Source organism: Lepidochelys olivacea (genome assembly GCF_965140295.1).
Source record: "Lepidochelys olivacea isolate rLepOli2 genome assembly, chromosome: 22".
Classification (NCBI taxonomy): Eukaryota; Metazoa; Chordata; order Testudines; family Cheloniidae; genus Lepidochelys; species Lepidochelys olivacea.
In genome coordinates this window covers 18,198,552-18,225,458 of record NC_140432.1, presented here as the reverse complement: position 1 = coordinate 18,225,458, position 26,907 = coordinate 18,198,552, and the positions used below count along the sequence as shown (strand labels likewise).

General features: G+C 40.3%; 1 protein-coding gene across 3 annotated transcripts in view; it reads left to right on the top strand.

Annotated features, from left to right (window-relative positions):
• The window catches only part of USP28 (ubiquitin specific peptidase 28), a 42,296-nt gene that overhangs the window by 1,939 nt on the left and 13,450 nt on the right, over positions 1-26,907 (top strand). For all 3 annotated transcript variants that reach the window (XM_084611765.1, XM_084611764.1, XM_084611763.1), the window contains exons 2-16: positions 6,409-6,486; positions 8,359-8,491; positions 12,654-12,759; positions 13,625-13,784; positions 14,984-15,070; positions 15,696-15,833; positions 16,340-16,413; positions 17,555-17,631; positions 18,148-18,296; positions 20,489-20,616; positions 20,817-20,912; positions 21,167-21,346; positions 22,102-22,322; positions 22,661-22,731; positions 25,198-25,426. In XM_084611765.1, the coding sequence (XP_084467891.1) occupies positions 6,409-6,486; positions 8,359-8,491; positions 12,654-12,759; positions 13,625-13,784; positions 14,984-15,070; positions 15,696-15,833; positions 16,340-16,413; positions 17,555-17,631; positions 18,148-18,296; positions 20,489-20,616; positions 20,817-20,912; positions 21,167-21,346; positions 22,102-22,322; positions 22,661-22,731; positions 25,198-25,426 (1,927 nt within the window). The remainder of the gene's footprint in view (positions 1-6,408; positions 6,487-8,358; positions 8,492-12,653; positions 12,760-13,624; positions 13,785-14,983; positions 15,071-15,695; positions 15,834-16,339; positions 16,414-17,554; positions 17,632-18,147; positions 18,297-20,488; positions 20,617-20,816; positions 20,913-21,166; positions 21,347-22,101; positions 22,323-22,660; positions 22,732-25,197; positions 25,427-26,907) is intronic.

Sequence of the window (26,907 nt, the reverse complement as noted above, 5' to 3'; positions counted from 1 at the left end):
CCTTTTCACCCAAAAGACAAAAGAAACAACCATTGGACTTTGGGAGCAGATCCTGGCCTGAGAATTTGGTCAGCAATGTAGCTGGAAGCATGTGATAAGGGTCTTCATCTTGAACCAAGCTGAACTTGTTAAGTTTAGTACTAGGAAGCATTTTATCTTTTTCTCTTGTAACCATTTTTGACTTTCGTGCTTTATACTTATACTCACTTAAAACCGATCTCCTTGTAGTTAAATAAACTTTATTTTTCTTCTTTAATTAAAACGAATCCAGGATTGTGAATTGTTTTGGGTAGCTTCATTTAAGGTTGCAGACTGTGGTATATTGATCCCCTTAGAGGGCAACAGACCTAATATACCAGCAGAAGGCTGGACAATGCAGAACACATGTTTTTTGGGGGAAGAAATCCAGGACAGGGGCTGTGTTGGGATCACCCTGCAAGTAGTAGCCAAGATTGCTGGAAGCTGGAGTGTGGCTTGTTGTCTGCTGACAGACTGTTTGGGTCAGAGTTGCTGGACCAAGGCTGAGGCTACACACAGATAGACATTTAGGATGTGACCTGCATGCTGTTTCTGAGGAGCCCAGGTTGGGAGCTAAAGCAGCAAAGCATTGTGAGGCACCCCATGTTGCAGGGCAGGAGTGACAGCCCCTCACTGGTTTGGATTGCACCCCGAAATATCATAATGACAGGGTGTTTCCAGCTTCTGTCAGTGGGAGTTTTTCTTTTGCCTTCAGTGGGCTTTGGATCAGGCCTGTGGTGAACAGAGACCCATGCTTGAATCCTTAAGTGGGAGCAGTAAACGTATCCTGGGGGAAGGTAAGTTTAGTGTAAGGTTGCTGGTTGACAGTGCTGAAGACTGAATTATTCTATGGAAGGTGTACGGGACAAGCAGTGACAATGCGAGCCTCCCTCATCTCAGTATGCTTACACTGTCAATGTGCCTCAACACTGACTTGGAGGGACAGGTCTCAAGTGAAGAAAAGAGTTTGAGCTCCATGCCCATTCATTCCTTGTGCTTTCTGCCAAGGGTGCCGTTGGAGGGATCAGTTAGTAACAGGGCAGATGTCTACAAAGAACATCTGCACACTAGGAATCCCACTGAAACTCCCCCCCCCCCTCCCCGCTTGATTCATGCAGGCCATTGAAAAGAATAGCTATGGAAGTATGAATTTCTGTCTCCATGAAGGAGGCTAACCCCAGTGAATATTTATCTATCTGGATTCTAAAGTATACCTCTGCTGTTAACAGCATGAATTGTGTCTTGTTTCATTAGTGACTGAAGTGTTACATTTAAACAAACAGAAACAAAAGAAAACAAACAAACTACCACCAGACATCGTTGGAATGGCTTAGAATTTTCTTGGGACTCCACTTTTAAATTTTTTAGGTGGATTAGTACATAGGGATAAAATAATTTGCAAGAAATAACTTTCTGAAAAACTATCCACCACTCTATCTCACTGCCCAACTGGGAAAAATGTTTGGGAATACACTAGGGGAAGTATTTCCAGGGGGAACAAATATTTAATAATTTGCTTCTCAGTCTCACAGAGAAAGGTATAATATGATCCAATGGATGGATAATCCATCCAAAACATGATGCAAGTTGAAGCTAGACAAATTCAGACTGGAAATAAAGTGTACATTTTTAATGGTGAGAGTAATTTACCATTGGAACAATTTACCAAGGGCTGTGGTGGATTCTCCATCACTGACAGTTTTTAAATTAAGATTGGATATTTTTCTAAAAGCTGCTCTAGGAATTATTTTGGGGAAGTTCTCTGGCTTGTGTTATGTAGATGATCATAATGGTCCCTTATGGCCTTGGAAGCTACGAAGTCTGTGGACACCATTTCTGCCTTTAAAATCTCCCAGTAATTCATTTTACCTCTTGCCATTATTAAAACAGCCACCTTTAACTTCTGTGCCATGTACAAAGACATCTTCTGAAGTCTTTCTGAATGTAGGTTGTATTACTTGCCTTTAGAGGCACCAATTAAAACTATGCTGAAGGATGCAAGTTGTATGTCCATAGACGTGTAACACGAAGAGAACATGAATAGATTCACTTTCAATCTCATTTAAGTTTGAAAGGTCAGGGACTTGCCTAAGGTGCATTCATTGGAATTGAGCCCAATCCAAGATGTTCAAGGAACCTATGTTCTTGAGATAATTTGGCTGTTCCTTTGCTCTCCACTTCGCTCCAAAGCCATCATGTATTTCAAAGCTCTTGTGGGTTCTGCACTGGAGAACTCTGTCGGAACAGGCGATTGATTTTGTTTGTGTTTCTAATTGTGCAGTATTTATGCAGTCCTAATGTCAAAATTGTGCAAGACTGGGAGTCTGCATATGGCCATTAAAGCAATGGCCAACTATTTTCATTCATTGCAAAAGGTTTTACTGTACAAATACTGCAATTGTTGTTGTTGTTCATTTGTAGGTTTTTAATCTTCTTGGTATCTATTTTTCAAGCATGATAAATGTGAAGTTAAAATGCAGGGGGTAAAGGTCACCTATTTTGTGTGCTGCTTCCATACAGGCCACTGTGTTGTCCTTCATGTTGACTGCTATTTCTGCAGTCCCTTTTTGGAACCTGTCTATCCTGCCTCTATCCTTTCCTGCTTTAAATCCCATATTACTTCAGGTAGTTTATATTCCATAGTCATTTTAACGTAATAAATCTCGGACTCTCATCACTCCCTTAGTTGACCACACCATCATCTTCCCCTCTGTCAGCCCCTTGTTTATCATCCTATTCTGTTGCATAGTCTTAACATATATTGTAAGTTCTTCTGGGCAGGGGACTCCCTTTCTTGTAATGTGCCAGGCATGTTTGTGGTGCTGCCGTATATTATAATTGTTTCAGTTACTAATGTCCAGTTTCCGAGGTGGCACAACACAAAGACAAGTCAGAACAGAGTGGGGATTTTTAAACCATATAATAAATATGACACTTAAAACATGCCAGTGCAAGTGTGTTGGCACTTGCCAATGCTCGTTGGCCATGAATGCAAACCCTCTTAATATGTTGTACAGAGGAAACCTTCAGTTGCTAAACCCTAGTCTTGTGACTAAAATGCTAGTGCAATAAAACACGCATTAGTTGAGCACTCAGAGGACCAACACAAACTGATTAGCGAGTAGAAAATAGTCTTTAACTAAAGGTTGGATAAAATTGCACCAGAAGCCTTCGGGATACCACTTACGACAGAGAGTTGCCTGTTGACTCTAGTTGCTTAGTCCCTCTTTTCACAGTAAGACTGTTCCTCCTCGAGTACACAACATGTCTTGTCCTGGCTTGAGTTTAGTTATTGTGCATTTTTTATTAACGTGGGTTAGATGTAGGTAAAAGTTAAGTTTTTTATGTTTTCCTCCAGACCAAAAAAAAATATGCCCTGCAGCTCAAAGGGGAGTTAAGCAACAGGAATACAACTTGGTGTGGCAGCAAAATTAGCAACATGATATAATGGGTTTGCCTTTGTGAAAGAACTGCAGCTCCGATCCTCAGAATGTTGGCATTTCATCAGCATGAAATTTCCCATTGTACTGCCTGCTCGTCCTAAGAATTTCCTGTTTCTTTTCTCACAGGATTAGCTTTGGGAGTGAGGAGAGTTTTTATCCAAGAATTAACCAAAGTGTTTATCTTTTGGGTGGGGCAGTAAGTTGGTTTTTACTCAATACTTTCTCAAGAATTTTTTATTTTTTATTTTTGGCTTTTTATATATTGTAGATTATGAAAAGGATAAAGAATGCGAGCTCTTCGGGGCAAGCGCTGTGGTTCACGCTTTTCTGTAAAGCCCAGTGTAGGTTGATGTTGCTGTTTGTTTTACAGTGTTTCTAAGTGAAATAACAGGAATTGAATGACTGCTGTTTGTACTTTTGATGGATGGTTGGAAACAAAGGTGACTTGCTTAATTCCCATAGGAAAACATGACCCAAATTAGATCTGAATATGTAGAGTTACTGTTAGTCTTATCAGACTATGGGAAGGATCTTACAGTGGAATTGCAGAGCAATAGATTTAGGATCAAAGAATTGTACAAATTGGTGAGATTAAAATTCTGGATAGGACTGAGGGTGGGCTTCTAAAGAGCCTCATTAACATCAAGTATGTCAGAAGTGATGGTGGGTATTTCTTTCTGGGTGCTGATGTTTTTCCTACACTCGTGATTGCTGCATTGCAAAGCTGTATCTCATGCTCTCTAATTCCAGTTGAAACAAAATGCTAGCTTTAGAAGGTTGCTGAAATGTTTCTTGTGGAGGAAGAATTGTCATGGACTAGAATAATCAAGAGCTCTAACTCTTTATGGACAATTGACCTCTCTAGCTCACTGCTGTCTCTAAAGTTATTCATAGCACTGGGATGCTTAGACAGTAAAGCTGATGACCACTGCTACAAAAGGACAATCCTTTGATTCAGTGTTTATGCCAGAACTGGCAGTTAATACAAAGTAACTAGGTCTGTATGAAGCATTTATTAGTTTTCAGATGTGCAGTGGGTTATTATCATTAGGCTTGGCAGAATTCAGTTTTTATTTTTTTTATCATTTTGATGGTTAATATTGATTATTTTAAAACATTTTTTCATTGTTATCTGTTCAGATTTTCATGTGCAGGAGATTATGGGGCACCAGACAATAATTATTTAATGACAGTAAATATTGAGAGTCAAAAGTTAAAGATTTATAGCCATTAAAAAACATATTGTCAACATTGTATGTCAAAATATACAAAGTAAATATCCATAGATCAAACTCTAATAAATTTTCAAGCAGCATTTTTCTTACTCTTTCTATCTGTAAATTTCAATAATTATCTATGGAAATGTTTTTTGTCAGTTTATGTGATTGTGATGAAGTTCAAGTTTGACATTTACTGATAAAATATAACCCTTTTATCTTACTCCATTGACCACAAATTCTTTGTCCGGTGATCCATATGGACTTTGGAGTTACCTCTGTGCAGTAGATGAATGCTTTTGTCTACCTGTAAGGCTGAAAAGCATCTTTCACCATGCTGTTATTGGAACCCTAGGCTTTCAGATCTGACAGACCAAATGCTGACCATTCCTGACTAAAATTGTTTGACTCATTCTGAAGCGAATAGGATCACAGTGTGATCTGTAGAAAACTGGTGCCATGAACTCCCTCAGGTTATCTTCCACATTTTGCATAAGCTGTAGTGGTCAAGGGCATTCCCATCTGCCTTTCATAATAATTCAATGCGGAGGTTGGAAAGGCCTGGATTGCTCTGACAAGGATATTGCTCTCTCAATAGAGAGAATCTATCACACCTGTTAGACCAAGTGGAGGTTGGAAAAAAAGATTTCTGGCCACCAAAGCCATCTGTGACTTCTGGTCCCTTGACTGCTCCTTGAGCTTCTCTCAGCCACTCTTTGTCAATTACATTTGCAACTATCTCCCCCAATAAGAAGAGCATATACTGTCCCCACCATGCTCTTGAGCTGCTTCCACAATCAGCGAGAATCCCCTTCATCTTATCCAGTTTGAGCTTCAGCCACCTCATTATCATTCCAGCCCCTATCTTGGCCAGGCTCTGAAAAAGTAGACATGCTGCACCACCCAGACTCAGTGAAAAAGACTTGTGAAACTGCAGATCACCCCCATATTGACAACTCCACAGCCTGGACTGCCCTGTTTATCCCCCATAGCAACCTCAGACACAGTAAATAAGGGAAATGTGGAATAAAGCGCTGAGGAGCCCTGTATAGGGTCACAGATATGAATTTTTTATTTTTCTGATATAATTTACTCCTGATGTTAGAGAGAAAAGAGAGAACTTGAAACCTAAAATAATGTTTTTCATGGTCAAGGGTTGGTTGTAGTCACTCTATTGAAAAATTTTTGAGATGTAACTCAACCAACAAGCAGCTAGCTAACCAAAAATTCAGAGCTTCTTGTGGGAAGAGGGGAAGAGGATTCTCCAGGCCCACTGTGCTGTATATCTCTGGCACCTTATTGTAAGTGAGAAGTGACACACACAAATGGCATGTGCAACTAGGCTTAAAATAGCCCTCCATCAAACCCACACAAATTCCCTGGGCTCCTTATATGTGGTAATGCACATGCTGCCTCTCTTTGAGAGGATTGATTTACATGGGGCACTGATGCCCCTCTCCCCCAGTGTAGCTATTGGCATTTTTACCATTTCTTCTCAGATATACCTTTTAACATTCTCTTTTAAATACAAACAAAAATTAATGTTAGTCTGTAAGCCAATTGGAAGAATTCTAACATATTCAGATTGAAGTCTGACAGTGTCATTATCTCAGAGTGTTCGGTCTTGTGTTAGTTAAAATCGTAAGTGAGCCCCTGACAAGCACGGCAGAAGCTTGGTATCTTTCTCATTCACCTCCTTACATGAGCTTTCTTTGTCCTTTGTACCACAGAATTTCCAAATGCTCTTAAACCGCTTGGGAGAAATCACAGGAATTCAGGATCCCTCATTCCTTCATGCAGCCCTGAAGGTTAGTATGGTTTGCGAAGATGCTGTGAATGTCGTCAATGTTCTGTTGAAAGGAAGTCTCTGCTGACTTTGTCTTGTTGTGTGCGCTGGTTCAAGCTTTAACCTGTATGTGAACTTTCTGTAAATAGCATTTAAACTCCAAATGTTTGTTTGGCATTTGTAATATGCAAATATTAGAATACTGCCTTGCTTGAGATGCTCAAAACTGGACTCGACAAAAGTAGTAGATTATGTGCTACAGGGAACAATTCTCAGAGTAACAGCTGTGTTAGTCTGTATTCGCAAAAAGAAAAGGAGTACTTGTGGCACCTTAGAGACTAATAATAATAAATAAATAAATAATAAATAAATTGGTTAGTCTCTAAGGTGCCACAAGTACTCCTTTTCTTTTTAGGGAACAATTCTGTCCACACAGGAGGATGGATCAAGTCACCTATTAAGTTATCCCCTGTCTAACTTCTGTTCTTTTCAAGACATGAGACCTACATGAGTGGGTGGATACATGAGTGCAGCATATGATGTTATGGCTGAATGGGAGTAACCCTTCTTTGGATTAATAGCCATTCTTCTACATTTTGAATCAAAATACAACAGGAGCAGTCCCCATATTTTTCCAGTAGTAGGCTTTAAGAGTCTGTTCTGCAACTACAAGTATTATGCTGACATGCTGGAATCATTTCTGGGGAACACTGAGGTTTGTCTCAAGTGGGCTTTTTCATGTATGTACTGAAGCATAACAATAAATAAAAGTGTGGAGTAAAATAAGTTTTCCTTCAGCTAAACAGTCTTCACAATTCTCCACAGCTGAAACAACCACCACAGACTTATGGTTTGTGCTTTCAGCCTTGTGGTCGTTTTGCCAGAACTGGGAACAGAACAACGTAAGCTCTAAAGAGAGGCATATGAGAGGTCCTGGGTAGAAGAAGAAACACTTTCCTGGAAAGATCCCTACTGTAAATCATTGTATGCATTATAAATTGCAACAGAAAACTGGGAGGGAATGAAGGGTAGTACAGTACTAATATTACCTAGTGTGGGACCATTGGAGACTGTTCTCTTGAGGCCTGTCAGCCAGGAGGTGGCTGTTGATGCTGACTGTGCACAAGGAGACTTTTTTTTTTTTTTTTAAAAAGAAGGAAACTAACAAATAACAAACAGAAAAGTCCCCTTCAATGTTTCTTCAAGTGGGAGTTGTAGTAAAATATTGGATTAAATTCAAGGGAATTAATTGATTACAGAGTTTTGGGAGGGAAAAAGCATTTTGTTTGTAAATTTTAACATTGCTTTGTTCCCTAAAACTAACTAGGTCTGTCTACCCATGTTATTTAAAGTTATTTCTCTTGTGATATGGGCTGTATGGTCTGTGTTTAACATGTGGTCCTTGTAGCTCCTTTACTCATTCTTACAATTATAAAGCAATGCAGAGGGCCACACTCATGACTTCTTGAGGACACAGTGCTTCCACCCATTAATAAGGCTTCCGTTGACTAAAATGCTGAGGCACATGCCTAACTTTAAGCACATGAGTAGTCTCATTTCAGTGGGTTACTCACATGCTTAAAGTTAAGTATGTGCTTAAATATCTTCCTGATATTCGAGCCTGTGAATGCCCTAATCTCTTTTAAGGGAACCAGAGTTGACTGAATGACACGGTGTAGAATGAACCCTAACTGTTTATCATCTGTCAAATTTCAGCCTTAAAATTTTAACTCCTTTCTGGCAGTCAGCTTTTTCTCATGGCTGGAGAAAGCTGACTTGGTGCCAGCGTGTTCTGTTTCACGTGCATGGTGTTGATTTTCATTCAGATGTATATAAAAGAATCTGGAATAATGGGTGCTTGGCTATTTCCCCCTTCCCCCCTTTCTCCTCTCAGGCCGCAAATGGTGACCTAACAGAAGCAGTCAACTTCCTCACTGAGGAGCGTGTTAAAGAGCCAGGCCAGGAAGCAGTCGCTGCGGAACCATCTGACTGTGAAGGGAGTGCTGTGGGCAAAGAGCGCCCCACCAGTAGGTGACAGGTGTCAGACTGATAGCCGTGTTAGTCTGTATCAGCAAAAAGAAAAGGAGTACTTGTGGCACCTGAGAGACTAACAAATTTATTTAGGCATAAGCTTTCATGGGCTAAAACCCTCCTTTATCAAATGCTTATGCCCAGATAAACTTATTAGTTTCTCAGGTGCCACAAGTACTCCTCATTTTTTTCCCACCAGTAAGTGGTTCATTCTTATCAGGAATATTGTGTGCATTCCTGGTCACTCTTTCTCAGAAAGTGAGATGGGTTTATCACTGATACGAAATTGCTGGGGGTGAAATTCACTCTGCTGGGCTACCACAAGGCTTGTGCCCTATATAAGCCCCACTTCGGCTCTTTTCACCAAGTGGATGAACTGTCACTTTGAATTCCTATAGCGAGGCAACAGGGAACAACTGAGTCCACTTTAGAACTCCACCTTTTTGTTTCACCCTTTCTGTTGCATAGGGCAGGTACAGCTCCGGCGCAGGGTGTCCTTGCTAGTTGAACCAATGTCAGTCAAGTGAAATGGTTAAAGAATGTGTACATTTAACAGGATTTGAAGTTGCTGAAAATTGGTTCAGTTTTATGGACCTCTTTGTTAGTGTTTATTTGTCTTGCGCAAACATGTGCTAGGCTCTTAGATTTTTTTTCTTTGTGCCCTCATTGCTTTACAGCATACTCTTTCACATAAAATATGAATGGTATGGCACAGTCGTGTAATTCTAGCAATAACAAATTGCTTAGTAATTGTCAGCCCTACTTTCACTCTACCTGATTTTTTTAAACTGATTCTCATTTATTAGATTATTTTCTTATTTATTTCCAGGTGGATGCTATTTCTCATTAAGAGTGCTCTCTTGTGTGTTCAGTTGGGTTTTAATTCTGTGGCCCTCTTGTACTTCAGGCTCCTGGGATCAGGCTCTGAATGTCCAGTGTTTCTGAGAGTACTTCCACTTAGCTGACATTTTTTCCCAGGTCAAGTAAACACCTCTTAAGTGATTGGCAAAACGCCCTATCTTCCATGCCCATGAGTTGCATGGTAGAACTAACAAACAGTGGTTGCTGATAACATACAGTTAAGAAGGAAACAAAATAATTACCAAGTAAGGTCCTGCCACCCAACTGGAAAACTAGAACATTATGGTCAACACATAAAATACAGACGGCCTTATTGTACAGCATTACAGAAGTTTAGTGGCTGAAGGACTTTGGCCAGGACTGGGTTTAAGAAGCTCTCATTGGGGAGGGCCTTGTAACTCAGGTAGCCAAAAGGAGCTTAATGTTTTCCATCCATTTCTAGTATCCTACAAGTAAAGAATAACTATAACTAAAGACTGGAATATAGGGCCATAAGCAGTGCTCAGCATGCCAGTTGTCCAGCTGAAATTATTTTCATTTTTAAAATCAGTTGTCTGCTAAGAACTAACAGCTCTTCCTGGAGGCTTGTGACCTTCTCTGATCGCTTCCCCTGCTTTGGTAGCCTTTTGTGACCTTAAGGCAGTCATACACCATAGCATAGAGAACTGAGGATAGTTGTTAAGACATGTACTTCTTTCTACAGATACCTGTTAGCAGCCTGGGGAAACCAAACTCCTCCATTTAGTGTTTTCTTGAGCATTTAAACTAGTCTTCAAGCACTTTCTCTGAAGCTTGTGTTCCACTCTTTGATCGGCCTTGCCCACTGAACAACCAGCTGCTTTTATCACAAGAACTTCCTCGCTATCCAGTTTCTCTTTCAGCTGGAGAAGTAGTTCTTCATTCACTCACACATTTACCATTTTTGAGCTTACTCCAGCCTCTAGGCCCCAAGAACCAGCAGGATAGTAGTCCTAAGTACCTGCGAGTGTGTCTGTACTATAAAATTATACTGATGTTAGAGCAACAGTGACATACGCAGCCACTAAGGGTAACATTTTCAAAAGCACCTGAGTGTCTTAAGTGTCTTGGGACCACTGCAAGTCAATAGGGTTTAGCTGATTTTGAAAATTTTACCTGGAGCAACTGGTGGAGACAGGCTTTGATGGCATAAGGTAAATAGCCTGTGCCCCATCTGCATTATATATTACACAATTGCTACCACAAGCACAGCTGTGTTGTTGATGTTAATTGCTGTAAAATCACTGCTGATTTTTCCTTAGAAGGTAGCTTACTGCACCCTTTTCCTGGAAACAGATAAATGCCAAGAGCTGATTTTTGCCAGAAGCATGGTTGGAAAGATAGTATCTGGCAGGGGCACGGAGCCATGCTTCAAATATCTAAAGATCAAATAAGTATTTTTAACTTCTGGGAGGGGCTTACTTTACCACATTTCAACGGGTTCTTGCTGCTCAGCAGCTAAATCTGTTTTATGTTACTGCACAGCTGAATAACGCTACTGACAGCTAGAGCACCTAGACAATAGGCCAGATGACCTTCTCCCAGACAGATTACTGTGAACGAGGAGTTTGAATAACTGGAAATTGTTTTTAAAAGCAATTACATGCTTTAAAAACAAAACAAAACAAAACCCCAAGTATAAATATAAGCTAAAATTTAAGGAAACATATATATAAATCTAAACTTACAAGTAACTGGAAAGAATTTCCTTTAATCATGTAAAAGACAAATATGCTGCACAAACAATGCGTTCCCTAATTGAGCTGCCTGTTATGCACTAAACAGGTTTATAAAATAAGAAGCACCATATTCAGGAGTCGCTGGGGGGGGGGGCAGTCAATTACATTTTATTCTGCTGTTTAAGGCCCATCTGTTTCAAAATGGCTGCTTTCTTCACTCTCTTACTCCCAAATAGGTGGCAAACCAAGTGACCTTGTAATTGGCTGAGCATTCGCAAGACTCAATATGGGACCAGTAGTACACAATGTCTGACTTGAATTTGATGCCAAGTCTTTGCACAAAATGTTAACAAACTAAACCCCTTTATTTCTTAAAGCCATTTCAGTAACTAACACTGGGGGAGTGGTAATTAATGAAGAGGACTGGTCGCTAATACAGAACAATCTGGATTGCTTGCTAAACTGAGTGGAAGCAAACAATATGTATTTTGATAAAGCCAAATGTAAATGTATATATCTTGGAACAAAGACGTTAGGCCATACACACAGAATGGGGGGTTTCCTGGGAAGCAGTGAGTCTGAAAAAGCGTTGGGGGTTGTGGTGGATAATCAGCTGCACATGAACTTCCAATGTGAAGCTGTGGCCAATAGGGCTAAAGCAATCCTTGGCTGCATAAACGGGAATTTTGAGTAGGAGTCAAGAGGGTATTTTACCTCTGTATTTTGCACTGGTGCGACCGCTTTTGGATAACTGTGTCTAGTTTTGGTGCCCATAGTTAAGAAAGGATGTTGATAAATTGGAGAGGGTTCAGAGAAGAACCACAAGAATGATTAAAGGATTAGATAAAACACTTTGGAGGTATAGACTCAAGCAGTTCAATCTGTTTACCTTAACAAGAAAAGGTTAAGGGGTGATTACAGTCTAAAAGTACCTACACGGGGAACAAATATTTAATAGCGGGTTCTTCAGTCTATCTTAGAAAAGTATAACATTATTCAATGGCTGAAAGTTGAAGCTAGACAAATTCAGACAGGAAATAAGACACAAATTTTTACTAGTGAGGGTCATTAGCCGTTGGAACTATTACCAAGGATTGTGGTGGATTCTCCGTCACTGACCATTTTTAAATCAAGATTGAATATTTTCTAAAATATATGATTTAGGATTTATTTGGGGGCAGAAGACCTCTGGCTTACAAGAGGTCTGACTAGATGACCGCAATGGTCCCTTCTGGCCTTGGAATCTGTGACTCTATGGTACTAAGAACTTTAATTAAGGCCCATTCACTTTCCTTTTGTTAGACCAATCCAGACTGCTGCTTATCCACTTCCCATGTCCTAATCAAGGTGTAAAGAAATCCTGGTCTTTCAGTAGCATCGTGGAGTGCACACCTTTTTCCCAGCTCACTGCTAGATTGTAGAGTATTTATTTTTTAAACTAAAAGGACATGGAGTTAATTTAAAGTTGTGATGTTTCTGCTGTTTGATTTAATTGCATTAATGAAGCAAAATTGTGTTAAAATTGTTTGGTCCTTGGCCTTTTTTTTAAAATGTTTCACTGCTTCTAGTGTAAAACTGATAACTCCACTTCAATTTCCAGATGTGATTGATCTAACTCCTGATAACAAAGATGACCTCCAGGCAGTCATTGCTCTCAGCTTACTGGAGTCTCTGGAAGTTCAAGCAGTAGAAAGAGATGCGAACAGGTCAATGAATGTGGATGTTGCTTTTTGTTCTTTGCTTCTACCTGGACCCTGGGGCTTTATGCAGAGTGCGTTCTTATCAACTGTAAAACAAATGTTATTCATTCAACTTAAGAGGACTTAGTGGTGATGGAAGGTGCTTCCACTATCACCCTCTGGGGACTGTCGCCAAGGTACTTTGTATCTGACTTGGAGAGACTGGCAGTACCGCACTACCATACTGAAGGCTAGTTATCCTCATGGCCAATCCTGTCCCTGCCACCTCTACCGATGTGACCAACGTAGAGGCTTTTGTGGGTCCTATCCATTAAGAACTGTACTGAGGCCTCCTGCCTTAATTTCTAGGCACTAGGTTACTAAACAGCCATTCACTTTGTCCCTTTTTAACTGGGTTGCGTTTGTTGAGTTTATCTCCATTAACTAATAAACAGAATATGCTCTGTCTACAAATCTGACATGTAGGTCTATGAAAAAAAAGTTTGTAGTACTGTTACCAGTTCCACCCTCCAGGCCCTATTTGATTCACCCAACTACCTCTCACCTTTAAGAATGGAAGCTCTGTGAGGCAGATGGGATGGCTGTGAGTATCTGTCAGCACAATGTGACCCTGACCTGTAATATAATAGATAGATAATAACATAATAGTCCTAGAGGTGACAGGCACTGTATGCCAGTCTGTGAGCCAGCTCCATGTATGTCTCCTGTTTGGGACTGCAGTAGTGTCCAATTCCTTTTGTCTTGTTCTGTTGTGGTTACTTGACTAGCCAAGCTTACATACCAAAATGAGTTTCTGTCCCTTTTAAAAGGCTGTCAAGACTCTGGGGATGCTTTCTTACAATGTGACGTTTGCATACTTGTCCTCTGACAGGCCCCACAAAGCAAATGCTGAAAACAAAAATCGCTCCAAAAGGAAACGGTGTGAAGTCTGGGGAGAGAATCCCAAGCAGAATGACTGGAGGAGAGTGAATGACTGGCCTGTTGGCATGAAGAACATTGGAAATACATGCTGGTTTAGCGCAGTCATTCAGGTAATGCAGTGGTAACAGTAATGCTTTATACCCTTTTGTAACGCCTGCCATTTTGGGGTCAAAACGTGCCTTTCTTGCAATTAAATAAGCTTTGTGGCACCTCCACGATGGAAGTAATGTCCTCTTTTTGCAGGTGGGCAAATGTTGGCACAGAGAAGTTAGTTGACTTTTCCAAGGTCACAGTGAGCCAGCTAGCTAGTCTATATTTCTCCATATTCCTATCAGCAACTTCACATTAATAGAAAAAGAAAAACTGGGTGTCTTCACCCTGGGATGCAGTTTTTTTGAGAGACTTCAATTGCATAACTAAGATTTGAGAGCAGATTGTGCAGGCCCGCCAGGTTTCTGCTTCACGTTTTAAACAAAAATGATCTATAGTGTGATTTTCTTTATGTGGCAGAATATTTTACTCTGATCTTGTTCAAAAACAGCAGCCAAGTAGTCAGGGCAAAAATGAGATAAATGAGAAAAAAAGGCTATGTAAATATATCTATGTATTTATTATTATTCACAAATATGTGTCCTGTGTCATGGTGCAATGGTAAAATACTTCTTGAATGACAGAAGCCAGACTGGTAAAGTGGTGATAATGTAATTTTACTGGAGTGAATGCTGGCTCCACAGCATATGGTGTATCCGATTCCAGTTAATGGAGTACAGTGGCTTAGATGCCTGAAATAATAAGAAACTAGTCTGAGTGCATCATTAATGATTATTATTAGTGATTAGTAAAATGAGAAGAGACAGCAGAAAGAAGAACCAAACACACTTAATTCTTTGGGCTCTTTTTACATCAGCAGATAAGTGTCGGGGGTGGGTTTTTTTCTGTTTTTGGGGCGAAGTGGGGAACAGTTACCGAAATGCTTCTCTGGGGGTATGATTGATTCCCCTGCCCTATCATTCCAATTTCCAGTGTGAAATGGAAGAACTCTCCTCACTCTTTCTCAAAAGGTTTCTTTTAATTTACTTGAAAAATTTAGTTGGCATGGAGGGAGGGAATTGAGTCTTGGGGAAGAGGAAGGGCAGAGCTGTTAAAGGTTTTATTTCTTGAGGAGAAAGTCATTGAAGAATTTGGGGGTGGGTAAGAAAACATACAGTCTGCAAAGAATGACATGGACTTGGGAAATGAAGATGAGACCCAAGACCAGACTTGAGTTGACCAGCCCGGACAGTCTCTTTTAACCATTTTTTCCTTTCAGTCTCTCTTCCAGCTGCCGGAATTTCGTAGGCTGGTCCTTGGTTATTCTCTCCCACAGCGCATGCTTGAGAATTGTCGAAGTCGCAGTGTAAGTTCTCCTGGAAATGCCTGCCTCTTCCAGGGGATTCTGGCAGTTTGTATTCGTGACTCTATAAAAACTGAGCTGCTGCTTGTGGACAAGGGTGGGAAATTGCTCTTGAGGACAATGCGTTATCACAGAAATGGTTGAAAGTTTCTCATAAATTTTTCTCAAAAACTAGGAACTGCAGAGAGAGTGGAAAATCTGTGTCTTGTTAATCTGTTTTGGTGACTCTGGAAATTCAGGACTTGTTTCCTCTCAGTCTCCCCCCTACCTCTCCTTAATACCCCAAGTCTCTAGCTCAAGTCTGAACTTCAGAATATTAGAGTACAGCTTGGCCTTCTTATTCTAGATGCCATATTACTTCTGGCACCTCTCCTGATCCCAGATTTCCCACTTTGAGGAACCATTGCAAATTCTTCAGTTCTCCCATGTGCTTAATTCACGATCAGATTTGCTTTCAAGAAAGATCCTTGCATCATGGGGAAGGAGATATGGGTTCCTAACACAAGTTGGTCTCTTCTGAGACTGTCCCTTGTATTAACCTCCTATGTGCTGGCCCTGTAATTTACCTCTTCATATATGTGTCCTACTTTTATTGAGCAGTAGACTATTGTGCTCTCTTCTTTTCTAGGAAAAGAGAAATATTGCATTCATGCAGGAACTTCAGTGTCTCTTTGCTTTAATGTTGGGGACACATCGTAAATTTGTAGACCCCACTGCATCACTGGAACTTTTAAAAGGCGCATTTAAATCAGCTGACGAACAGCAGGTAAAATGGATACAATGCCTCTTGGCTTTTCTCAGAACAGCCCTAGCAAAGATGTAAACAGTCATATTTCACTTAATGCTACTATAATTCCAAACACTTGCCTGTCTGTGTTTCACCTGACAAGTGTGTGTAAAACTCTCTCTTAAAGATACATGACAGTGAAAGGTACGTGCCTACCAAAAAGACGGTTAAATAGTCAGTGTGAAATTTGTCCCTTCACTGCTATCGGAGTTGCTGTTGGGGATCATCAGATTTGGAACTTGACTTCTTCTCCATGTCCCCAGCATAGTTTCCTCTGACTTAGTACAGTGCAGGACAAAGTGTTCATCTTTGATCTAGAATAGTGGTAACAACACATAGCTCGTATAGGTCATTCACATGGTTAGAGATACCACAATAGTTTTGTGAGTATATTTGAAAAAGTGTGAGATTTTAATAAATCCTGCTTATATCAAAGCATTTTCTTGGTAGAATCTTTCACTGTCCAATTTCTGGCTCTCTTTTAGCAAGATGTGAGCGAAGTCACGCACAAGCTTCTGGATTGGCTAGAGGATGCATTCCAGCTTTCTGTGAATGTAAAGTGAGTTTTTATGTTTTGGGTTGTTTTTACTTAATGTCCAGAAAAATAGATTTTTAATGAGGCTGTTTGGCTAATAGATGTTAGAGTTTAAATTAATATTTTAGGCAAATGAAGAAACCATTTCTTCACTGCACCAGTCAGGATAATCCCTTTTCAATAATATTCAGCATTCTATGTTTGCATCAGCACTTCTTCCCTAGATAGGTGCTTTTATTCAGTGCCATTGTGACCTGCAGAGTACATAGGCTTTTATGGAACTCTTCAACATGGATTGTCCACCAGGTAATAAACTCCATATTGTATTTTTTAGAGTTGTTACAGCCAATGGGGTAAATTCATATTGAATAGTGCATTAATCTGTAGTGTGATAGTTACAATTATAATAAAAAGTCTTGACGTGTACGGGGTCACGCTGTATGAAAATCAGCTGCTTTTTACACTTAAATAACTGTTGATGATTTTTTTAAGTGCAGAAGAGTAATTTTTTTGTCCTTAAGGATAAAGGGGCATGTTAAAAAAGCATAACTGGAGTTCTGAGTGCAAACTTATCCAGAACGAGCAAGTATGGGTTAGAATAGAAGTCAAGTATCCAGGACTCCTGGGTTGCAGTCTTGTTTCTGCCACTGGCTTACTCTGTAACCTGATCTAGGCAAGTCACTCCCACCTCTGTGTTACCTATCTACATAAAAGGGATGATGATATTTACAAAAGCATCTTGGGATCCTTCTAAAGGCACTTTCAAAATATAGAGTATAATTATCAGTATTAGTACAAACTAATGGCTTTTTCTTCTTTTGGTTTGTTTTTAGGCACAAAGCCCAAGGCTGAGGTTTAGATGTTAAATTTAAGTCCATTTTAATACCTTGTGGCCTTAAAAAAAAAAGGGGGGGGGAGGGCAGCATATGTAATTCTTACTTATTAATTGAGGATTTAAACACACACACAACCTATTCCCTCATAGCTTGTGTTTTGAGCCATTTTTGCTACTTTTTCCTCCAGTTATATTAATGTTGGTTATATTTTGTTGATGCCATCAAAATAAAAATTCTAATATATGTGTATTCTTGTAAAGGCAAGTGTAACTCACCCATATGCTCCCTTTCTGTCTAACAAAATGCGTACAATCTCCTTTTGAAAACAGCAGCCCTCAAGACAAATCAGAGAACCCAATGGTGCAACTCTTCTATGGGACTTTCTTGACGGAAGGGGTCCATGAGGGTAAGTTAGAGATTTTTTTGTTTTACGTTTAATTCTTTTTTTGAGTGGTTTGATTGTTGCTGTAGTGTAGATCTATGATGTGATTTGTGACATTGTGTGTTATTGCAGTTTCTTGGTGAGATTGTCTGTCTGGTCCTTCGCTATTACAATAGGTGTATAGATAAGAGTATCTTTATATAGTTGTCTTAGTGCTGGCGAATATAATGTAAAGTTTGTTCTCCAAAGGGTAATAATCTCTATTAAATGCTTACCGTTATGAACATAGATTTGTAAAGGGTCTCACCGCTAGAGAAGATGAGCCGTAGGGGCCTAATTTCTCTACTGTGATGACATGTGTAACTTGCCTGCCCGATGAAAGATCTTGCGTGATTTGTTGCAAGATTTCGTGGAGCGTTACAAGCTGTTGTTTTGGTAGGAAACATATAGTTGTATATGATAAAATAAGTTAGAGAAGAGAGAGTGTTTTCTGTTGGTGTTTTAAGGTGGTTTATATTTTTTTCCTTCTCCTTTATTCAGGCAAGACCTTTTCCAAGATAGAGACCTTTGGCCAGTATCCCCTTCAGGTAAACGGTTATCGAAACTTGAACGAATGTTTGGAAGGGGCCATGGTAGAAGGGGAGATTGAGCCACTACCTTCTGATCAATCAGTGAAGTATGGACAAGAGGTTGGTTGCATGTATTGTTTGCTCTTCTTGAAAGGATGCAGTCAATGTAGTGCAGGGAGGTCCTGTTTTATCCTGGTAACTTAAAATGGTGACTGTAAACATTCCCTCTTCACCAAATGTAAAACATTACATGGTCAGTCTGTTAAATGTACATTACTGTTAAATGTGAGTTGATATCTAAGCCACCAAGCCCTAGTTTATTTGTAAAGACGTTGTTGTCCAATGTAACTTACTCCAGGAGTTTACCCTTTTAAAAAGGCGCCTGCTTCTGATGTGTAAGTGTGATAAAGTCTCTCTCTTTCTATTGAAGCCTACCTGTACCTGAGTAGGGGAGAACCACTGCCTCCATATTTTCGGAGGGTAAAAGTACAGTGCTTAACTCTATGGTATGCCATTTGGAATTTGTATTTTTTTTCTCCCTGTTATAGTGTGCATTTTTCTCTCTCATTGTAACTCTTAACCTTCTGCCTGTGCTGATTATTTTTTCCTTTTTTTAATTACTCAAATCATGAGCCGATCATAAGCTGCTTAACTTTGTGACAAATTAAAAAGTTAAGATACACACATTGCATTCAGCCTCACTTTATAGATAAAAGCAATGGGAAAGTTAGACTACAGAGAAGGTCAACTAAAATGATGGAAGGATTCATGTGATGTGAAGGCAGACTGAGGGAAATTAGCTTGTAGGCCATGTTAAAAAGGTGCTGGAAGATAATGCTAAAGAGATGTTTGCAAGGGTTGGTGGTAACAGGGGGAGGGGAAAAGAAGTTTCACTCATTAGATGAATGCCTGAAAGATGAGTTGCAGTGACTTGAATTAAAAAAGGAAAAAGAGGTTTGACTTCAGGGTGAGCTTGTTTTAAGGCCCATCTAACTTTGGAATCAACTACCTGATTTTGGTGATTGCTGCTCTTGTGTTAGTGCCACATGGACACAGTTGAAGCAGACTTCTGGTAGGATTGGTGTAGTGCAAAATCTTGAGCAGTGTGAGCAAGATGGAGTTAAACAGGTGATGGGAGAGGTCCATGGCGCGTAGTTCCTTTAAATGGTTAACTGAAAAATAGGGGAAAGTGTCTCAAACCAGGACATGCATCAAGGACTGTCACTTTTATTTTTAAGAGATGTGATTGGAAAATCTGTGCTCATTAATTTAACTTCTCAGGATATCCTGACTAGTGGACTGCATGATAGGGGACGTGGAAAATAAAGTGCATTTTATCTTTTGAGACCTTAGGTGAGTGTTTTGAAGCCTGATTTGCAGCAGGATTAACTGGAAATCTGTTTCTTTACCTCAATAGCAGGTTTATAAACATTTCCCTTCTGTTGTTGTTTATGAGGATGTTTGGTTGATTTTTCTCAAAAGGGTCATGATAAATGGCAGCTTCCCTCTATATACATTAATATTGGCCGTCACTGTCAATATTATTGGTGCATTTTGATTCCGCGGATGAACTGTTGTGTTCTGGCTTTCTGATATGGATCTTTCAGAGCAGTACTATCTTAGAGTACTATCAGGAGCCCAAAACGGGGAGGGTACTGTCTGTCTGGCACTGCGTAAGAATGTGTGAAATATTCTTCTGGCAATGGATGTTAGAAATATTCTTGAAAACTGGGAGCCGGGGAAAGTATAAATGCAACTATGGATAATCTTTTCAGTGTGGCACTTATTGCACACTCCAAATATTGAGAAGTTGGGTCTGTTGTCTGTGCCTTTTAAGCTAAACAGTTTCTGAATAGACCAAGAGTCGCTGAATAGCTGAGTGCACAGAGATTGGTTACGGGCTGCTATTTGTTGATGTTCATTGCGTGCCAACAGCATTGTGAAGTAACTCTCCTTCTCTGAGGCCTTGGGCCTACATACATTGTTTCAGTGTAGCATTAGCCAACTTATTCTAAATTCGCTCCTTGACTAGATGGTAGTCTATCAATCTGAGTGCCCTGGACATCAAATATTGACTTTCTGGATATTATTTAACTATGTTTTGTATGGTGAAGGTCTAAAATGAAAGTGGAAGTCTTATATTTTGTAAAATTAGGTTTTCTAAATAGCAATTCATATTGATTTAGTACACGCTTCGTATGTATAAGGGAAAAAAATTATTTGGGGGCAGAATAACTTGTCAATATAAAATGTGCCATTCAGCAATCCTCTCAAAACCTGTGCCCTGGTTGGGGCATTTCTTTTTGTTACAGCGTTGGTTTACAAAGCTCCCTCCCGTGTTAACCTTTGAACTCTCCCGGTTCGAGTTCAATCAGTCACTAGGGCAGCCAGAGAAGATTCACAACAAACTAGAATTTCCCCAGATTATTTATATGGACAGGTGAGATTTTACAAGACTGTTGTATTTCAAAACTGATTCCTCACACTTTGCTCTGTTTTATTCTAATTAGAGAAATAGAGGGGTGGGTGGGTCTGTGAGCAGGGAAATGTTAAAATGTATGCATATGAGAGATAATGCAGAGCTTAGAGGTATACAAATCTCACTCAGTCACTTTTTTGGGGGGGGCGGTATTCGTTTAGGTATTTGTACAGCAATAAAGAGATTATTCAAAGGAAGAGAGAGGAGACCAGGAAGTTGAGGAAGCAAATAGCAATTCTGCAGCAGAAATTGGAAAGGTAAGCATCCAACTCCCTCCCCCAGGAGTTGGTGTTTTTCTCTTTAAACAAGGTATGAAATTGAATAAGGGCTATTTGTATTCAAGATCTTAATTTAAGTAACACAGCAGTTAGTTATTTGTATAACCAGTAACTACTAGGCATTTATATTTTATAATAAATATGGCTTGCTCATACTATTTTCCTTTCCATGTACAATGAGTTGTGTGAGGATTCAGTTAACAGACCTCTGCTGTCTTGCTTCTGTTCTTTAGATACATGAAATATGGCTCTGGCCCAAGCCGCTTCCCATTACCTGACATGCTGCAGTATGTTCTTGAATTTGCCAGTACAAAGCTACCTTTAGTTGTTCCCTCTGCTCAGGACTCTCAGATGATGCCCGCACAGTCCCCAGCTGAGTGCTGTGGTCTGAATGAACCTCTGCAGCAAAATAGGTGAGGAAAGAAAAAAGTTTGTTGGCTAAAGAGAGAGCTTTCACCTTTTGAGCTAAAGAGTCCTGGATCATTGCTCCAGGAGCTGTTATGTCGTGTGATTCAGTTGTCTAGGCACTCAGAACCTTGGGGATGTGTGGTATGAATACCAACACAGTTAGTCCCTGCTTTTGAGTATCCCTGCTCCCAGATGGGTGCTACCAGTCTGTGCAGATAACACTCTGCATCCAGTTTGTGCTTTTTTCCTCTCCAGATACAAAGTCAAACTGCTATGTTTAAGCAGTAATCTTGAGATAAATTATATGAACTCTTTGCACAGTGTAGTAATCATTTGTTTTGTTTCATCAACCATTAAAATAGTGCAATATTGAATTATCACAAATCTGCCCACCATGGTTGGCTTGCGCTCTAAATTTAAGCAAGCAAGTAAACGAGTTCTCTGGTAAAATGGGAAGGAATTGTCAGTGCTGTGGATTGTGGCTCTGTGCTTCACTGTGGAGTCCTGTAAGAACTTGAACTTTTACATCACCTCTTGTCTTGGGATCTGGTCTTCTCAGAAGTGACTGCACTTTAATAAGCTTATAGGCTGCCAAACTGTTTCCTGACTAGTGAATAAGTCTAAGCCTGGCATCATCTGGGATGGAAACTTGCTTGTTCAGATCTTGAATATTTTTTTAAAGCTATGTGAACTTGCATATGCTCTCTGGAAACAGCAGCCTGAATGATGTGTCCATCAGTATGTGGCTTTTGCTTCATAGTGTATTAGAAACAGAAAATACTGAGAACACTGAAGGCGCAGAATCCACTCTGATAAACCCTCCAGCCCAGCAAGAATTAATGAGCAAACTTCCCCAGCCCTCCTGTTTACCAGCTGAAATGCCTGAATGCCCAGCTCCTCGTGTGGTCACAGAGGAGGAGATGAGCCTAGTTAGGACGTGCCTGCAGCGATGGAGGAGCGAGATTGAGCAGGACATTCAAGGTTGGCCCCAAGTATTTATCGTGCATTTCAGCCTTTTGCTAACCTAAATTCCTTCTGGTAGCTTCAGCTAGATAACTCCTGAACCATGCTCCACCCCAGAGGTGGCTGCTTTTCAGCCGTTAGTATAGAAATATCCTTATATGTCTTGTGACAGGGCCCTGGTCTATCACAGGATAAGCATGCACAACTTTCCATTAACTTCTGTGGTAGTAACTGCATGACTGTATCCGAGGGCAGGCATGGGCCTGTGTTCTGAGTATCTCTGTGCTGCCATGTATTTGGGGTTAAGGGGGCGCTATCTAAACAAAGTTGATGATCAGTGTTGTTCTTCTCAATAGATCTCAAGGACTGTATTACCAGAATCAATCAATCCATTGGTCAAATGTATGGTGACCCTGTCCTCCGTCAGGTAGGAAGTGTGGCTTTGTTAGGTTTTCATATAGGGGCTCATTAAAATTATATAGTTCTGCTGGTGTGTGCCTATAGGTCACGTTAATATTAGGAGAAATCGCATGCATGTACATAGGAAGGGTGTGTGTGTCTAAATGTTTTGCCAAGTTCACTTTGAAATGAAACACATGCCTTTCTGAGGAGGGAAATAACTTATTTAGAATGGTGTTCTTAGTAGGTGAATAATAGGATCCATGAACCTAAAAACAAACTGAATATAATGCACTTAATATAATCTTAGATAAATACTTGTCTCTGTCAGTTTCTTCCATTAGCATTTGGGCACCTGCACATGCTAAGATGAATGTTGTAGAGTCATAGATATCTGGATTGGTCAAAGACCCTGAAGGATGAACTCCCCATGTCACTGCAGAGTAGCAGGGTAGTCATGCTCTACTATGTTTACCAGTTGAACAATGTCCATTGTCTAAAGTGAAATCCAAGTTGTTGGTGGTCAGTTTACTTTTTCTGCCTTAGCATATTTCAAAAATTCCCCAGGAAAATCTTGTTTTGAAAAATTTAAGGATTTTCAAGAAATAGTGTCAGTGTTTTTCCCCCCTAGCTTTCTTGATGAAAACTGAGGTAAACGCTAACCTTTATTTCGCTGCCCTTTCCCGTTAGTATGTAACAGGTTAGCCCCTTTGTGTGGTCTCGGTTGTAGATAGCTGACTTCTCGGTGCAAGATGGCCTGGCTTAGGGCTCAGAATTCTTCTCTCTACTGAATCGCACTTTGTAGTTCTACCTACTTACATGACACCTTCTCAGTAGATACCTGATGTGAGATCTCTTGCCCTGCTACTTGGTGACTGGACCTGTTTCAAAGCTGTTGGGGATGGGGCGAGAGGTAGTGTGGGAATGAGCTCTCTTCCAGTTTTCTAGAACCAAGAGTCCAGAAACTCCTCCACTGCCAACTGTCTCATTTCTGTGCTTTTCAGTCTCAGTGGATGCAGAACCTAGTCATCTCCCTGTATTAGGATTAGAGTTTTAAAAAAGGGATTGTCATTAGCTTTTTCTTGTTTTGTGTTTGGATTTTTTCTGACAATTAAATTTTCTGTGCCTGGGAAAAGTGTTCAGATTTCAAGACTTCTGTCCTTGACCTAATATTTCTATCAAGTCACCTTCACTGTGGATGCCTTGCAATGTATATAACACCTTAGATAGGCAATTGCTCCATCTGCCCACCAGCCAGGAACTGCATTGCCAGTAAATACTGCAAACAGATAATAAAGGCTTTCCAGCAAGAACTGGCCTAGGAATGAGCCTGGATCTTGGGCCCACATAAGCAGGATGGGACTTTGTCAGACCAAGAGGGCACCTAAGTCTTTGCCTGAGAGGTCTCTGATCTATTGGAGAAAGAGCCTGGTGGTTTTGAGTCTGAGCCTATCTGCAAAAGAACTTCTTGCATCCACCAGGGCATGAGGTCTCTGAATCTTTACCTGCGAGTAGAGCAGCCAGTTACTGAGAGTCCCAGGCTCTTCTTGGATTCATTTGTTTCTGTATCAAAGAACAGGAAGCATAGGTTGAACAGGCATCTGAAAATTATACACTGATGTCCTCAGAGTTGTGTTAGATTCCCAAGATCTGAGAGTGATGAAGTATCCTCTGATCCGTGTCACTCAGATACTTTGGGCGGGAAGGACCTTGGGAACTACCGTCCTCTGAGTAGACTCTACAGAGAGGGCATTATTTTTGGATGGGTTTTGGTTATCAGCCTAGACTATTCTCTCTGATGTGAGAAGCGGGTCTTTGGGTAGTGTACTTTGCAATACGTTCTGTCACCACATAGCAGTGCAGGTAATCTTAGAGTTTGGAATTACAGAGGTGTGTTCAGAGAATCAAAGCCACTGTAGGAAGTGTATTTTTAAAAATATATGCAACAAACACTTGCAGGATGCTGCTCCAATTTTAATCCTGAAAATACTTTTTGTGCCAGGCACAGGGCTCTGTTACAGGCAGCCAGGCTGATTGCTTGAGAATTTTTGTTTCAGATTTTAATGCAAATGCAAGGGGGCTTAGCTCCAAGTTCCAATTATCTTTCGCCCCAGCAATAGAAACCAGAAGAACTTGTGTCTGGTACATCATAGGTCTCTGGCAAACATTTTAAAAAGAGCCCCAGTAGTAAGAAACTCATTAAATAATTTAGATGAGATATGATGACTTCCACACATGGAACATAAAATTAGTTTGACAGGTTTGGATACCAGTGGGGTGGTCAGGCTTAGGATGTCATAGTGACACTGTGGTAGTGGATAGAAGTGTTTTTAAGCTGAGCTCATCAAGGGGAAGGGAATCTGTTTGCATTAGGCAGTCAAATGTACAAATGGACAATTTTTAAGCATATGACAGCTGTGAATGTCTTCATAGATTTTCGATTACTTCATCCATTAAAGATAAGCCTGGAAATCCTGTTCATGTGAATTTTCAGGTTCCTTATCGCTTGCATGCCGTCCTGGTTCACGAGGGCCAAGCAAATGCTGGTCACTACTGGGCCTACATATATGACCAGCCCCGGAAGAGCTGGCTCAAATTCAATGACATCTCTGTGACAGAATCATCCTGGGAAGAACTGGAGAGAGATTCATATGGAGGCCTGAGGAATGCCAGTGCCTACTGTCTTATGTACATCAATGATAAGCTGTCCTACTTTGTTGCAGGTACTGGAACCAAAGTTGCAGGTAGTACTTAGTCACTTGTGTAGTATGTGTTGCCTTCATAGCATTGAATGATCATTAACCTGCTCAACTCCACTATGACACTAGTAAGTGTTATCCCTGTTCTGTGGGTGGGGAAGCTGTGACAAAGGGGATTTTAATTTGGCCATGGCCAAAGAGGAAGTTGGAAACAAAACAGATATGTGAAGTGAGATGTTTCCTGTCCTGCCTGTGCTTGATTCACCAGCCCAAGTGAGCGCTTGTTCAGACCTTTTGGGTTGATACTAAAGTATTGTTTCAAATAGCTTGGTTAATGTAGGCTTATAGGAATTGCCATACTGGGTCAGCCCCCTTGTCTATCTATCCTAGTATCCTGTCTTTCTGACAGTCGCCAGAGCAGATGCTTCAGAGGAAGGTAAAAGAAATCTTGCAGCAGGCATATGCGGGCTAATCTGTCCCCCATTAAATTAAGGATGTCCTAATCCCTAATTGTTGGAGATTGTCTTAACCTCATGCTTCAGGGTTTTTCTTAGCATTAACTGTAACTAACTATTCTTCTTATCCATATAAATGTCCAGTCTTGCATTTGTCTTTGTATTTCAGTTTGCCTGTATTCTGGCATTCTCATTGTGTGTGTGTGTGCAGTTGGCAAATCATTTATAAGATCAAACAGAATGTTTCCTACTTTGGCCTGGCCATTTATACCCTGCTTTTTGGTTTGGCTTCTGATAGATAGTGGTAGCATAATATACACAGCACATCCAGTGCATGTTGTTTATGCAGCGTATCGTCCCTTCTGTGCCTGAGATGAATTATCACTAATGATAACTGATCCTTGTAATTGTGTGTTTACAATGCATGAGTGTATAAGCAGCTACTTGCAAGCATTATCATACATGTGGCATCGTACAGCTGTTGGCCATCTAGAAGAGCCTAATAATTTCATACATGGCTCATTTTGTTATAATAGAAGCAAACAATGCAGCAATAGTCATTGGAGAATCTAGTTAATGGGAATGCGGAAGCTGAAACAAGTTCTTGTTTGTCTTCCTCATGCTCTGACATTTCAGTTTCTAAAATGAACCCATCCTATGCTTTTAATGAGACTTAATAGACATTTAGTGCTTTTAAAGATCCTTGTGCTTTTAAATATTTTTATAAAAGAAAGAATCTGGGATAGGGCATTATCATTCAGTATTAGATATATTCCTAAGTATGTTCTTCCCTTAAGCGGTACTATACAGCTGAAATACCATTATTATCCAGTGTCTCATTATTCCTAGATATTTCAGTACCTGTATAAAATCACTCACTACCTGGAATCCTTGCAGTTTCCTACCCCTGGGTTTCATGTAGTGGTGGAAGTGTAGAGTTTTAAGCTGAACTCCAAGTTTTCTAGTTATTGTCATTTTAAGCCCCATCTGTAGCATTATGGTAGCCTCTGGTAAAGAGAAATCATCTATGCCCTCTCTCAGTCCTGATTG